At 40.2% G+C, this 12,630-nt stretch overlaps 1 protein-coding gene across 4 annotated transcripts in view; it reads left to right on the forward strand.

Moving 5' to 3' along the window:
• The window catches only part of B3GALNT2 (beta-1,3-N-acetylgalactosaminyltransferase 2), a 63,410-nt gene that overhangs the window by 19,334 nt on the left and 31,446 nt on the right, over positions 1-12,630 (forward strand). For all 4 annotated transcript variants that reach the window (XM_017862256.1, XM_017862257.1, XM_017862254.1 and 1 more), the window contains 2 exons: positions 2,677-2,870; positions 7,506-7,601. In XM_017862256.1, the coding sequence (XP_017717745.1) occupies positions 2,677-2,870; positions 7,506-7,601 (290 nt within the window). The remainder of the gene's footprint in view (positions 1-2,676; positions 2,871-7,505; positions 7,602-12,630) is intronic.

Raw genomic sequence — 12,630 nt, forward strand, 5'->3', positions numbered from 1 at the left:
CTGGGTGTCTTTTTTTTTGTTTTTTTTTTTTTGAGATGGAGTTTCGCTCTTGTTGCCCAGGCTGGAGTGCAATGGCGTGATCTTGGCCCACTGCAACCTCCACCTCCTGGGTTCAAGCGAGTTTCCTGCCTCAGTCTCTCGAGTAGCTAGGATTACAGGTACCCACCACCATGCCTGACTAATTTTTGTATTTTTAGTAGACACGGGGTTTCACCACATTGGCCAGGCTGGTCTTGAATTCCTGATCTCAGGTGATCTATCCGCCTCAGCCTCCCAAAGTGCTGGGATTACAGGCGTGAGCCACCGCACCCAGCCTCACTGGAGTCTTAAAGGGATCAGAAACCCCATAGAATGTTATGTCACTGATGATATGGTATCCTCCAACAAATTACAATTGAAAAACAAAAAGAAGCCCTTCACTTTTAAATTAACCATTTTTTTTATCTTAAGTGCTGTTATTTATTAAAAGTAAAGAAGTAGAACTTTCTGTTAATAAAACATTTTCATATATGTAATACCTAGATTATGAATTTTTAAATGTGTATATAACTTAATATTGAATCTAATCTTTTCGATAATCCAAAGGCAGTTATGGTTATTTCAGTACCAGAAGGTCATGGTAAGCATTAATCATTGTAATATTGTGGCTGGGGTAGAAGGGTTGATTAATAGCACTGTAATGCAGCGGGATTTCCTGTGTCCACGTAACTTGAAGCCCAAGGCACATTTCTTTTAGATAAGAAAATATCTAAAAATGCTGTATTATAATGTGCTTGCCCTATTGCTTTTAATAAAGAGGTTTTCCTATGGATATCTTTTATTTACTGAATATCTTAAAGAGAAAAAAATTGTATTGTTGTCCATTATGTTGTAGTCTAGACTCTCCAGTTAATGCTTGCCCAGCCCATGACAAAAAACTGTATTTTTCCTTTTTTCCCTGCTGCTCATGTCTGTAATTAGGTAAGAGTCATCACTTCCCGTTAGTCCCATTTTATTGAGTATCTACTGAGTGTAGAGAGCTTCTAGGAAGTCTGATGTAGGCATCCAAATGATCTGCTAGAGTATAGGAAGAAAATATAATTTCTTTTTTTTTGAGACAGGGTCTTGCTCTGTTGCCCAGGTTGCACTGCAGTGGCACAATCTCAGGTCACTGCAGCCTCTTCCTCCCAGGCTCAAACAGTTCTCGTGCCTTCGCCTTCCAAGTAGCTGAGATTACAGGTGTGTGCCACCACGCCCAGCTAATTTTCGTATCTTAGTAAAGACAGGATTTTGCCATGCTGCCTAGGCTTAGAATTTCTATTTATCTGAAAATAAGAAAATACAGTCTTTATTAATACTGAATATATAAACTTACCACAATATATGCATATATTTTGTAAGTAAATAGGTGTGTGTACAAATATTTTTAACTGATGGGGTTGTGTAGTCAGCAAAATTTGAAAACCACAGCTCTAAAAGATACAAAGAACTTTGATATAATCTTTTAAAATAGGATTTTATATTATTAAAGCAGCACTGATATTCCCTGCCTATGAACTGCTTTATTTAATGTATTCTGATTCACTTATGGTAATTAGAAAATTTATTTGAAGGCTGGGCACAGTGGCTCATGCCTGTAATCCCAGCACTTTGGGAGGCTGAGGTGGGAGGACTGCTTGAGGTCAGGAGTTCAAGACCAGCCTGGGTAACATGATGAGACCCCCATCTCTACAGAAAATTAGCAAGACCTGATGGTGTGTGTCTGCGGTCCCAGCTACTCAGGAGGCTGAGGCAAGAGGATCCATTGAGCAAAGGAAGTTGAAACTTCAATAAGGCATGTTAATGCCACTGCACTGCAGCCTGAGTGACTGGGTGACTGTCTCAGAATTAAATAAATCAAGTAAAAGAAAAATTATTTGAAAAGAACTCTTTTGGCACTGATTAGACAGCCATGGGGGAGTGGAAAGGGGACTGACTTTGGAATCACTAAATGGGACTCGATTCCTGGATCTGCCACTTTCTATGACCTTAGGTGAATTGCTTAATTTTGGGCCTCAGTTTCTTAATATGTAAACTGAAGATAATGCCACAACCACAAGGGTAATAGTGAAGATGTAAATGTGATGAGGAATGGTACATAGAAGGTGGTTCAAAACTGTGTTTGATATGCTTACCTTTTATCAATGCTGTATAGCAAGAGTTTTTCAGTGTTATTTGAAGTGACTTCAATTGCTTATTTATACTGTGATAATTGCCTCACGTATCACAAATATTTTAAATTGCCTATCAAGAAGTAGGAGTTTTGGAATTTGCAGAGTAAGACCAAATTTACTGATTATTTATGACTACAGTTAGTACTGTTTTTATTATTTCTATGTATCCAACCCTTCCAAATAGATGACTTAAATTTAATATCTCCTGTGGCATTTATACATATATATGCACCCATGTATGCAAAAAGCTATTAAACCAGTTCTGATAATTAACTTACTTAGATGTGGCTGAAAACTTTATTCTTAAATTTCAAAAATGTTTATGCAGAAGCAGCCATTTTCTCAAGCATTTTTTAAAATTCCTGCCATTTGTGAATTATATAGCAAATGATTACCTAGGTTTTGGCATTAAGTCCACTACTTCCTACTGGTAAAACAAAGGATTGTATTTGTTCAATTATATAAACCTGTTCTCATTACTTAGTTTTGAATCAGGAAATTGAAGCTTTCAGTCTGTCCGAAGACTCTTCATCAGGGCTGTCTGAGGATCGAATTGTCAGCGTGAGTTTCCGAGTTCTCTACCCCATCGTTATTACCAGTCTTGGAGTGTTCTATGATGCCAGTGATGTGGGTTTCCAGAGGAACATCACTGTCAAACTTTATCAGGCAGAACAAGAGGTATGCACTGCTCTGTACAGGTTTTTTCTCTTTTTTCTTTTTCAAAAACATCAACTTTTCCTTGTGACATACAGTAAGTAGATTGGAAGACTGTATAGTTCTCTCTGGTTGAAAGACTTTCACCTTTCTTCCCCTGTTGACTAAATACACTGTAGTGTGATGTAAGACTAGTTTGGGGATAGATTATCTATGAATAAATGTGCTATATCTAGAAAAGAAGGAGTTGACTAGATTAGAAATCTCCAACTTAAAATTCCCTAAAGCCTAGGGAATTTTGAAAATTGGTAATGGATATAAAAAAAGTTTGGGATTCTTAGGATGAGTATTATTGCCTCTTTCTTCCAACTGTAAAAGTCCGTGATACAAAGCTAATAACTGCTTCAAACCTTTTTTGTAATAAGATATAGAAGAAATAAAAGTTATTCTTTTACCGAAAACAGAAAATCCCTGAAGTTTCTCTGTTCCTGATATGTGGGGAAATCTGATTTGTTCACAGAATGCATCTGAAGGAGTAGCATGGAATTGTATTTTTTAAACATGAAGAAAACTGGAAGGAATTATTCAGTAAACAACCCTATAGCCACTAACTACATTCTACAACAGTTAACGTTTTTCTGTATTTAGTTTATTACATGTTTATATCCACTCCCAAGTAGCTGGGATTACAGGTGCATGCCACCACACCTGGCTCATTTTTGTATTTTTAGTAAAGACGGAGTATTGCCATGTTGGCTAGGCTGGTGTCGAACTCCTGACCTCAAGTGATCTGCCCTCCTCAGCCTTCCAAAGTGCTGTCTCAGCCTCCCAAAGTCCTGGGATTACAGGCATGAGGCACCGCACCAGGCATGGTGTGCTTTGTTTGTTCAAGGTGTGCTACATGTTCCTTCAATCTGTAAATTTATGTCTTTTACCAAATTTGGGGGATTTTCAGCTATTAATGTCTTCAGAACCTTTTCTGACTTCACTTGCTCTCTCTACTCCTCCTGGAATTCCAATTACATGTATGTTAGATCTTTTGGTATTGTCCTACAGATCACAAGACTGTTCATTTTTTTCAATGTTTTTGTCTCTTTTCCAGTGTAGATAACTTCTGTTAATCTGTATTCAAGTTTAGTGACTCTTCTGTCATCTCAAATCTGAAGTTAAGCCTATCCAATGAATTTTTTATTTTAGATTTATTTTAAATATTATACTTGTTAGTGCTTCAGTTTCCATTTAGTTCTTTTTTACTGTTTCTATTTCTCTAAAATTTCCTACGTGTTCATTGTTTGAGAATATTTTTCTCTACAGCTTTGACCATAGTTGTAACAGCAGCTTTAAAATCTGTGTATGCTTATTCTGAGTCATCTCAGCATCTGTCTTTATTGATTAATATCTTTCCTCTAAAATATGGGTAACATTTTTCTGTTTTGTGTTTAGTATTTTGGGGGTCTTTTGGTTTGGGTTTTGGTGGTGGTGGTGGTGGTGGTGGTGGTGGTGGTGGTGGTGGTGGTGGTGTTTGACAGGGTCTCGCTCTTTTGCCTGGGCTGGAGTGCAGTGGTCCAGTCACGATTCACTGCAGCCTTAAACTCCTGGGCTCAAGCTGTCTGCCCTCCTCAGCCTCCTGAGTAGCTGGGACTACATGCGTGTGCCACCATACCCAGCTACTGGTAAAATTTTTTGTAGAGCAGGGTCTCACCATGTTGCCCAGGCTGGTGTCAAACTCTTAACCTCAAGTGATCTTCCTGCCTTGACTTCCCAAAGTGCTGGGATTACAGGTGTGACCCACCACACCTGGCCCTTATCTTTGCATCCAGATCCTATTATATTCTGGATCCTATTATATTCCTCAAAGAGTAATGTTTTTTGTTTGTTTGTTTGTTTTAGCAGGCAGTTAAATTGGCTGGACACAGACTGTAAACATTGTCTCACTTTCAATGAGAAACAGCTAAAATCTCTATTGAGTTTTTTTGGCCTTGGATGAGCTACTTGGGTTCTGCCTTGAATGTGTATTTTATGAGTCAGCCACAGATTTGGGCAGAGTTTATATGAAGAATTTACAGTTCTCTCTCTCTGTGATCCTTTCCTTTCTGGGATGTTCCCCCTCACGCCTTTTATTAATTGATGTGTTTATCCCAACTCTGTCCTTTTAATTTTCAAGCAGAACGACTACAGATTTTCACTCAAATTTCTAGTTGCCCTAGAGTTGTACCCTCAGACAAAGAGTCAAGAAGAGGGGTAGGGAGGAGATGCATATTTGGAGCCTTTTCCTTCTTCCAAGTACTGATTCTTCTCCAGTTTCTGCCTGTTTGTTTGAATTCCAGTACCTTCAAATCATTGTTTTTTATGTTTCATCCAGAGTTCATAATTATTATCTATAGGAGAATTGGTCTGATATTACTGGAAACAGAACTCTGTTCAGTTTTTTACAATGTGTTTGTATTATTAATGTTGATTATTAGCAATGAATACAATGTTAGAGATAAATATACAATTGTATATTTATATACCAATAAATATACAAATAAATTTGAGATGAAATTTCTTTTTTGTAATTTGCCCTGTTCTTCCTCTAAATAATCTGTCTAGTTTGTTGATGTGTTTGTAGACATAAATATAAGACAGAGGGAAGAGTAGGATTTCTGCTGGTGATGCCAGCCATAATGATTACAGTGAGAAGAGCTTTGTAGTTACTCAACTGTAGGAGTCCATGTATGATTGTAGTTAACAGTTTCATTGATACTGAAGACCAGATAGGGAATTGAAATAGCGGTACTCTGAGTAGCACTGTTTTCTAGAAATTAGAATTAATCTTGATTTTTTTTGATATACTTGTTTAACTTAGTATATATAGTTTTAAAGAAAACTTAGCCAGGCGCAGTGGCTCACGCCTGTAATCCCAGCACTTTGAGAGGGCAAGGAAGATGGATTGCTTCAGCCCAGGAGTTCGAGACCAACCTAGGCAATACAGTGAGACCCCATCTCTACAAAAAATTAAGAAAATAGGCAGGCAGCCGGGCGCAGTGGCTCACGCCTGTAATCCCAGCACTTTGGGACGCCAAGACGGGCGGATCACGAGGTCAGGAGATCGAGACCATCCTGGCTAACACGGTGAAACCCCGTCTCTACTAAAAAAGTACAAAAAAAATAATAAGCTGGGCGTGGTGGCAGGCGCCTGTAGTCCCAGCTACTGGGGAAGCTGAGGCAGGAGAATGGCTTGAACCCAGGAGGCAGAGCTTGCAGTGAGCCGAGATGGCGCCACTGCACTCCAGCCTGGGCGACAGAGCAAGACTCCGTCTCAAAAAAAAAAAAAAAAAAGGAAAATGGGCAGGCGTGGTGGCATATGCTTATAGTCCCAGCTACTTGGGAGGCTGAGGTGGGAGGATCACTTGAGCCCAGGAGGTTGAGGCTGCATTACAGTGAGCCATGATCGCACCACTCACTCCAGCCTAAGTGACAGAGTGAGACTGTCTCAAAAAACAAAACTATTTATAGTGTGCGAGTTATCAATCAAGTAGTTTGGTTCAGACATACAATATTTTGATCGTGTCAATGTAACTTTTAGTTGCCATATTTTTAACCAAGGAGGAGTTAATCTTTGTCCTCAAGAAAGGACTAGTCTAAGACGGATGCTAATGGGTTCATGGGTAGTCACAATGCAAAAACTATTCTTATACTGCATTCCTAAGAACTGGTGTTCATGAAAGAAATAGACAGAATCCATTGAAATGTGCTTTAATGTTGAACCCTTGCATGGTTTTAAGAGCTTAACAGAAGTTTCCCCTATGGTAAGTTGGTATATAAGAATAGGCATGAGAATGAGGAAATGTTGCCTAGAAGAAATGGGAGGGTCCAAGAAAACAATAGACATAATGAAAATCAGTCCTTTTTTTTTTTGACAGAGTCTGCCTCTGTGGCCCAGGCTGGAGTGTAGTGGTGCAGTCTTGGCTCACTGCAGCCTCCACCTCCTGGGTTCAAGTGATTCTCCTGCTTCAGCCTCCCAAGTAGCTGGGACTACAGGTGTCTGCCACCACGCCTAGCTAATTTTTGTATTTTTAGTAGAGATATGGAGTTTCACATGTTGGCCAGGCTGGTCTGGAACTCCTCACCTCAAGTGATCTGCCTGCCTCAGCCTCCCAAAGTGCTGGGATTACAGGCGTGAGCCACTGCACCTGGCCCCAGTCCTCTTTTATATTCCCTTTTTTGTTTTGTTTATATTTTCTTCTGAAGATTCTTTTTGAAGGGAGTTTCCTGAGTGCTTTTGTTCCCAATAAAAATCTGTGTTATTTCAGTTTAGTCTTAACCCTTTGAGGGAGTTCTGACACTATAATATGTTGGCTTAATTTTACAACACTGCTCACTTCCCTTAATATTTTTTCTTTCAAGGTGGGTTTTTTTTTTTTTAAGGTTATGTGGATTTTGTTTAGCATTTGAGAACTTCATGACAACTTTGATTACCTTAAATATCGTTATTTAGTAACCATGACTGCACTAGAAAACCCAGTGACGCCAAAACCACAGTGGAACCATGTTAGTGACTGTGGTTAGGGCCATTGTGGATTTAGCTGACCAAGATGTAAGGTATTTGAAAACTTGTTGCATATGCAATGGTATAACATGAAATATTTTTTCTTGTCTTCTTCTTCCAATTTGTAGGAGGCCCTCTTCATTGCTCGCTTCAGTCCTCCGAGCTGTGGTGTGCAGGTGAACAAGCTGTGGTACAAGCCCGTGGAACAGTTCATCTTACCAGAGGTACAGGGTGGCAGGAAAAGACTGTGGTACCAATGCAGTCCTTCATAGGAGTGGGCATGTGTTTTCAGGGGCAGGTGCTTGATATTTTCTTGTACCAGGGCAGCACTCCAGAGTGATAGATGAAGGGACCAACTGTGGATGTGCTAAAACATAGCACTCTGTATTCAGACCTCCTGAGGACTTCATGAGGCCTCAGAGGTTCCAAAACCACTTTTTGAAAAATGTTGCACTTTGCCATAGTTTATTTAGTGGAGTAGAGAACTGCGCAACTATTTTAATGACAAAGGATGGTGTTGGGTGTGGATTGATAGAAAGACCAGACAGATATACCATTTGGGTAAAATAAAATAGTTTGCTTATCTAAAGAATGAAAAGAAAAAAAAGTCAGTGCAGACAGGATAATGACAGAGATGGGTCACATTTCCAAGTTAAATAAAATTTCTCCAAAGGGTGAACAGTTGTGGATGGTGGCCTGAAAACATACCTGTCACCTTCTGGGTCCCTCTAGGTCCAGTCATAAGTAGATACGCACTAAAGAACGCCTCGCCTGCCAGGTGCCCTCATTAGTCCTGGAGTTAAGCCATACAGTATGGTCGCAGAGTGTGACAGAATCAGGATCAGACATGAACAAATTATTCATTCATCAACTTCAGCCTTTCTAGGCTGTTTTAGTCTAGGCTGAGTACATTCCTGAAGTCAGTGCTCTGGAACCACAATCGGGGTCAGTTTCCCAGACATCTCTGCAGTTCACTTTAGATCACCTGTAGAGTTCATCCCGCAGCATCACAGCTGGGTTAAGGTGTGGAGGCTAGACAACTGACCAGTCCTGGTGACTAACCAAGAAACTTTTTCCTACCCAGACTGTGGGGTGCCATTCAGAATTTGTTCAACAATAGGAACCACACATTTTTATAACATACTATGGATCTTTGGAATTGAGTACAAGTAGTTGAAACTATGTGTTAATTCCGTCAATGTCAAAGGGATCTCCTTTTCATTTGTATATGAACTTCCATTTTAAAAACTTTTGAATACGCTATTCTCAGCATACTGCTTATGGGGTAGCCGGCTCCGCAAGAGCAGTCAAAAAATAAATTAAAAAAAAAGAAATCTTTTAAATAAAAGCCAAACCAAAACAGGGGGTGGAAAAAAGGAAAATGCAGATAAGCCAAAGGAAAACAAGACTACTAGAATCTCATATTTGGAGATAATCACAGTTAACATTTTTGCTTCTATGTGTATATAGTTGCTAGGATTATGCCATTCATTCTACTTTATAATTTACTTACTTTAACATATCACGAACGTCTTTTGATATGATATGCTGTATTATTTGTAATGGCTATATAGAATTACATTGTACGAAAGTGTTGTCATTTAACTCTGTATTTGGATATTGATAGAGTTTCAATTTTTCAGTGTTATGGAAAAGACTAGTAAATATCACTGCACCTCTGTTTTATATGTATAACTGGTTATTTTCTTAGGATGAATTGTTGGGTCAAAGGGCATACACATTTTTAAGTCACATGATTCCTTCATGGAGGGGAGTTTCGCAGTTTGTACCAGTGTGAACAATCATTAGCAATATATGAGAGTGCCTGTTTTCCTACGTCCTTTTATTAATTTCACATATGAATTTTTTTCCTTTTTAAGTGCAGTATGTACCATCAAAGTTATCTTTTACTGTAAGGATGGTGTTTCAGGTCAGGCTCAGTGGCTCACACCTGTAATCCCAGCACTTTGGGAGGCCAAGGCGGGTGGATCACAAGGTCAGGAGTTCAAGATCAGCCTGGCCAAGATGGCAAAACGCCATCTCTACTAAAAATACAAAAATTAGCTGGGTGCGGTGGCAGGTGCCTGTAATCCCAGTTACTCGGGAGGCTGAGGCAGGAGAATCGCTTGAACCCAACAGACAGGTTGCAGTGAGCTGAGATCACATCACTACACTCCAGCCTGGGCAACAGAGTGAGAGAGACTCCCTCTCAAAAAAAAAAAAAAAAAAAAGAGTAGTGTTTCAGCTACATAGTGTTGGATCTCAGTTTTTGCAGGAAGCCATTCTTTGGTTTGTTCATTCACATGAGGTACTTAATCTCACTGTGTCTATTTCCTCCTCTAAGATGAAGGTGGTACACCTTCCATTTCAGATGGTTATTCTGGGGGCTAAATGATTTAACACATGTAGACTGCTTAAAACATGCTGCCACATGCCACGAGTTCAGTAGATCAATAGATGCTGTCATTATCATTATACTCCCCATCTGGATTGAGGGGGTCCTGTTCTTTCAGAGCAGTGTTTCTTCACCAGGGGCAATTTCCCTTCTGTGCACAGAGCAGTGTATATAGATACTTTCAGTTGTTAAATCTGGATGTAGGGTGATTCTGGCATCTAGTGGGTAAAGGGACAGGGATTCTGCTAAACATCCTGCAGTCACAGAACACCCCCCCCAACCTGCCCCAGCAAATAATTATCTGGCCCAAAATGTCATTGGTGCTGAGGTTGAGGAACTGTATTCCAAAAGAAAGTCACATGGGGTGCAGCAAAGAGGACGAAAATAAACTTTAATGCTTCAAGCTAACCACAGTTTTATGGAGTCTACTCCATTATCTTGGTCAGCCTTATAGAAAGAATTGCAAATTTTGATTAGTTCATAAAAAATACTACTTTCGCTTAGAATGTCCTTGTTCTTAGGAAATACATGCTGAAATATTTAAAGTTAAAAATTCATGATATCTGCATTTTATTTTTAAGTGATTCAACAACAGAAAAGTATGTGTGTAGAGAGAGAAAAGGCAAATATGGCAAAATGTGAGCAATTGGTGAGTCTAGGTAATTTGAATGGTAATTTGAACTTTTCTATAGGTTTGAAGTTTTCAAAATAAAAATTGGGTTGGGGGAGAGGGGTTAACCTTCCTTGCTGGTGTTCAGAATGGTATATCTGGCAGTGGGTACTAACGATGGGAAGTACTCAGCCAAAATGATGAGTTACCTTTGTAGTTGTTAAAAGACTTTTTTTCCCCCTGATTTTTATTTATTTATATTTTTTTGAGACAGGCTCTGGCTCTGCTGCCCAGGAAGGAGTCCAGTGGCATGATCATAGCTCACTGCAGCCTCAACCACCTGGGCTCAAGTGATCCTCCTACCTCAACCTCCTGAGTAGCTGGGACTACAGGCACCTGCCACCATGCCCAACTGAATTTTTTTTATCTTTTTTTTTTTTGTTTAAGACAGTGTTTTGCTCTGTCACCCAGGCTGAAGTGCACTGGCATGATCCTGGCTCACTGCAACCTCTGCCTCCCATGTTCAAGTGATTCTCCTGCCCCAGCCTCTCAAGTAGTTGGGATTATAGGCACATGCCACCACACCGGCTCATTTTTTATTTTTTATTAGAGACACGGTTTCACCATGTTGGCCAGGCTGGTCTCGAACTCCTGACTCCAGGTGATCCACCTACCTTGGCCTCCCAAAGTGCTGGGATTACAGCTGTGAGCCACTGTGCTATGTTGATAGGTTAGTCTTGAACTCCTGGCCTCAAGCAATCCTCTCACCTCTCAAAGGTCCGGGATTACAGACTTGAGCCACCACACCAGGTTTTGTTCGTTTGTTTGTTTAGAAACAGAATCTCGCTTTCTCACCCAGGCAGGAGTACAGTGGCGCGATCTCAGCTCACTGCAACCTCCGCCTCCTGGGTTCAAGCAGTTCTCCTGCCTCAGCCTCCTGAGTAGCTGGTACTACAGGCGTGTGCCACCACGCCCGGCTAATTTTTTGTATTTTTAGTAGAGACGGGGTTTTACCGTGTTAGCCAGGATGGTCTTGATCTCCTGATCTCATGATCCGCCCTCCTGCCTTGGCCTCCCAAAGTGCTGGGGTTATAGGCCTGAACCACTGTGCCTGGTCACCAGGTCTAGTTATTGAGAGTTTTAATGACTATAGCCTTGTGCTTTTTATCTCCCTTCAAGCTTTAGGCTAAATAGACTTTTGATTTCATTACTTTTATTAATTTTGTATAATATTTTTTCTTTAAAAACAAGCAGGCCAGGTGTGGTGTCTCAGGCTTATCCTCCCAGCAGTTTGGGAGGCTGAGGTGGGCAGATCGTTGAGCCCATGAGTTTGAGACCAGCCTGGGCAACTTGATGAAACCCAGTCCCTATTCAAACAGCAAAAATAACCACACACACAAAAAGCAAGCAATTATTTAATAGTGGCTATACCTGGGGGGAGCTAAGATTATGGATGATTTTAATTTTCTTCTTTTTGTATATCTGTCTTCTAAGTGTTCCATAATAAACGTATATTAGCTTTGTATAACAGAAAGAAAAAACAAACTTTTAGCAATTAAAAAAATTCTCTCCAGTTGTACAAAATTCTGTTTTTGTTGAAAATATGTTTAATTTTAAATACTCTTTTTTGCTGCATCAAGGCTGATTGGGTTTATTTGCTCAGAAAAGTGATAGTGATGGTTGGCTGGCATATGATCAGCAACAAGTAACACAAGAGAAATAGGTAGTGTATTCCATTTGCAAGAGGAAGTTCATCATCTTATTCCCTCCACACTTGGTGATTGCCTGGAGTCACATGTCAGCAGTATAGCTTGTCCAGTAAGCAGGTCGCCTGTAAGGTTTTCATTGTGTAGCTCACTAAAGCATAAATCTCAGTGGGCGTCACAAGTGATTCTTCACAAGTGAAGACTACTGTGTATTTTTCTTAAAGTATTTATGTTTTGGCTGGGCGTGGTGGCTCACATCTGTAATCCCAGCACTTCGGGAGGCTGAGGCGGGTGTATAACGAGGTCAGGAAATCCAGACCATCCTGGCTAACACAGTGAAACCCCGTCTCTACTAAAAATACAAACAATTAGCAGAGTGTGGTGGCGCACCCCTGTAGTACCAGCTACGCAGAGGCTGAGGCAGGAGAATCACTTGAACCTGGGAGGCAGAGGTTGTAGTGAGCCAAGATCGCACCACTGCACTGCAGCCTGGGTGAGGTGACAGAGCGAGACTCCATCTTAAAAAAAAAAAAAAAAAAAAA

Source organism: Rhinopithecus bieti, unplaced genomic scaffold (genome assembly GCF_001698545.2).
Source record: "Rhinopithecus bieti isolate Rb0 unplaced genomic scaffold, ASM169854v2 scaffold_57691, whole genome shotgun sequence".
Classification (NCBI taxonomy): domain Eukaryota; kingdom Metazoa; phylum Chordata; class Mammalia; order Primates; family Cercopithecidae; genus Rhinopithecus; species Rhinopithecus bieti.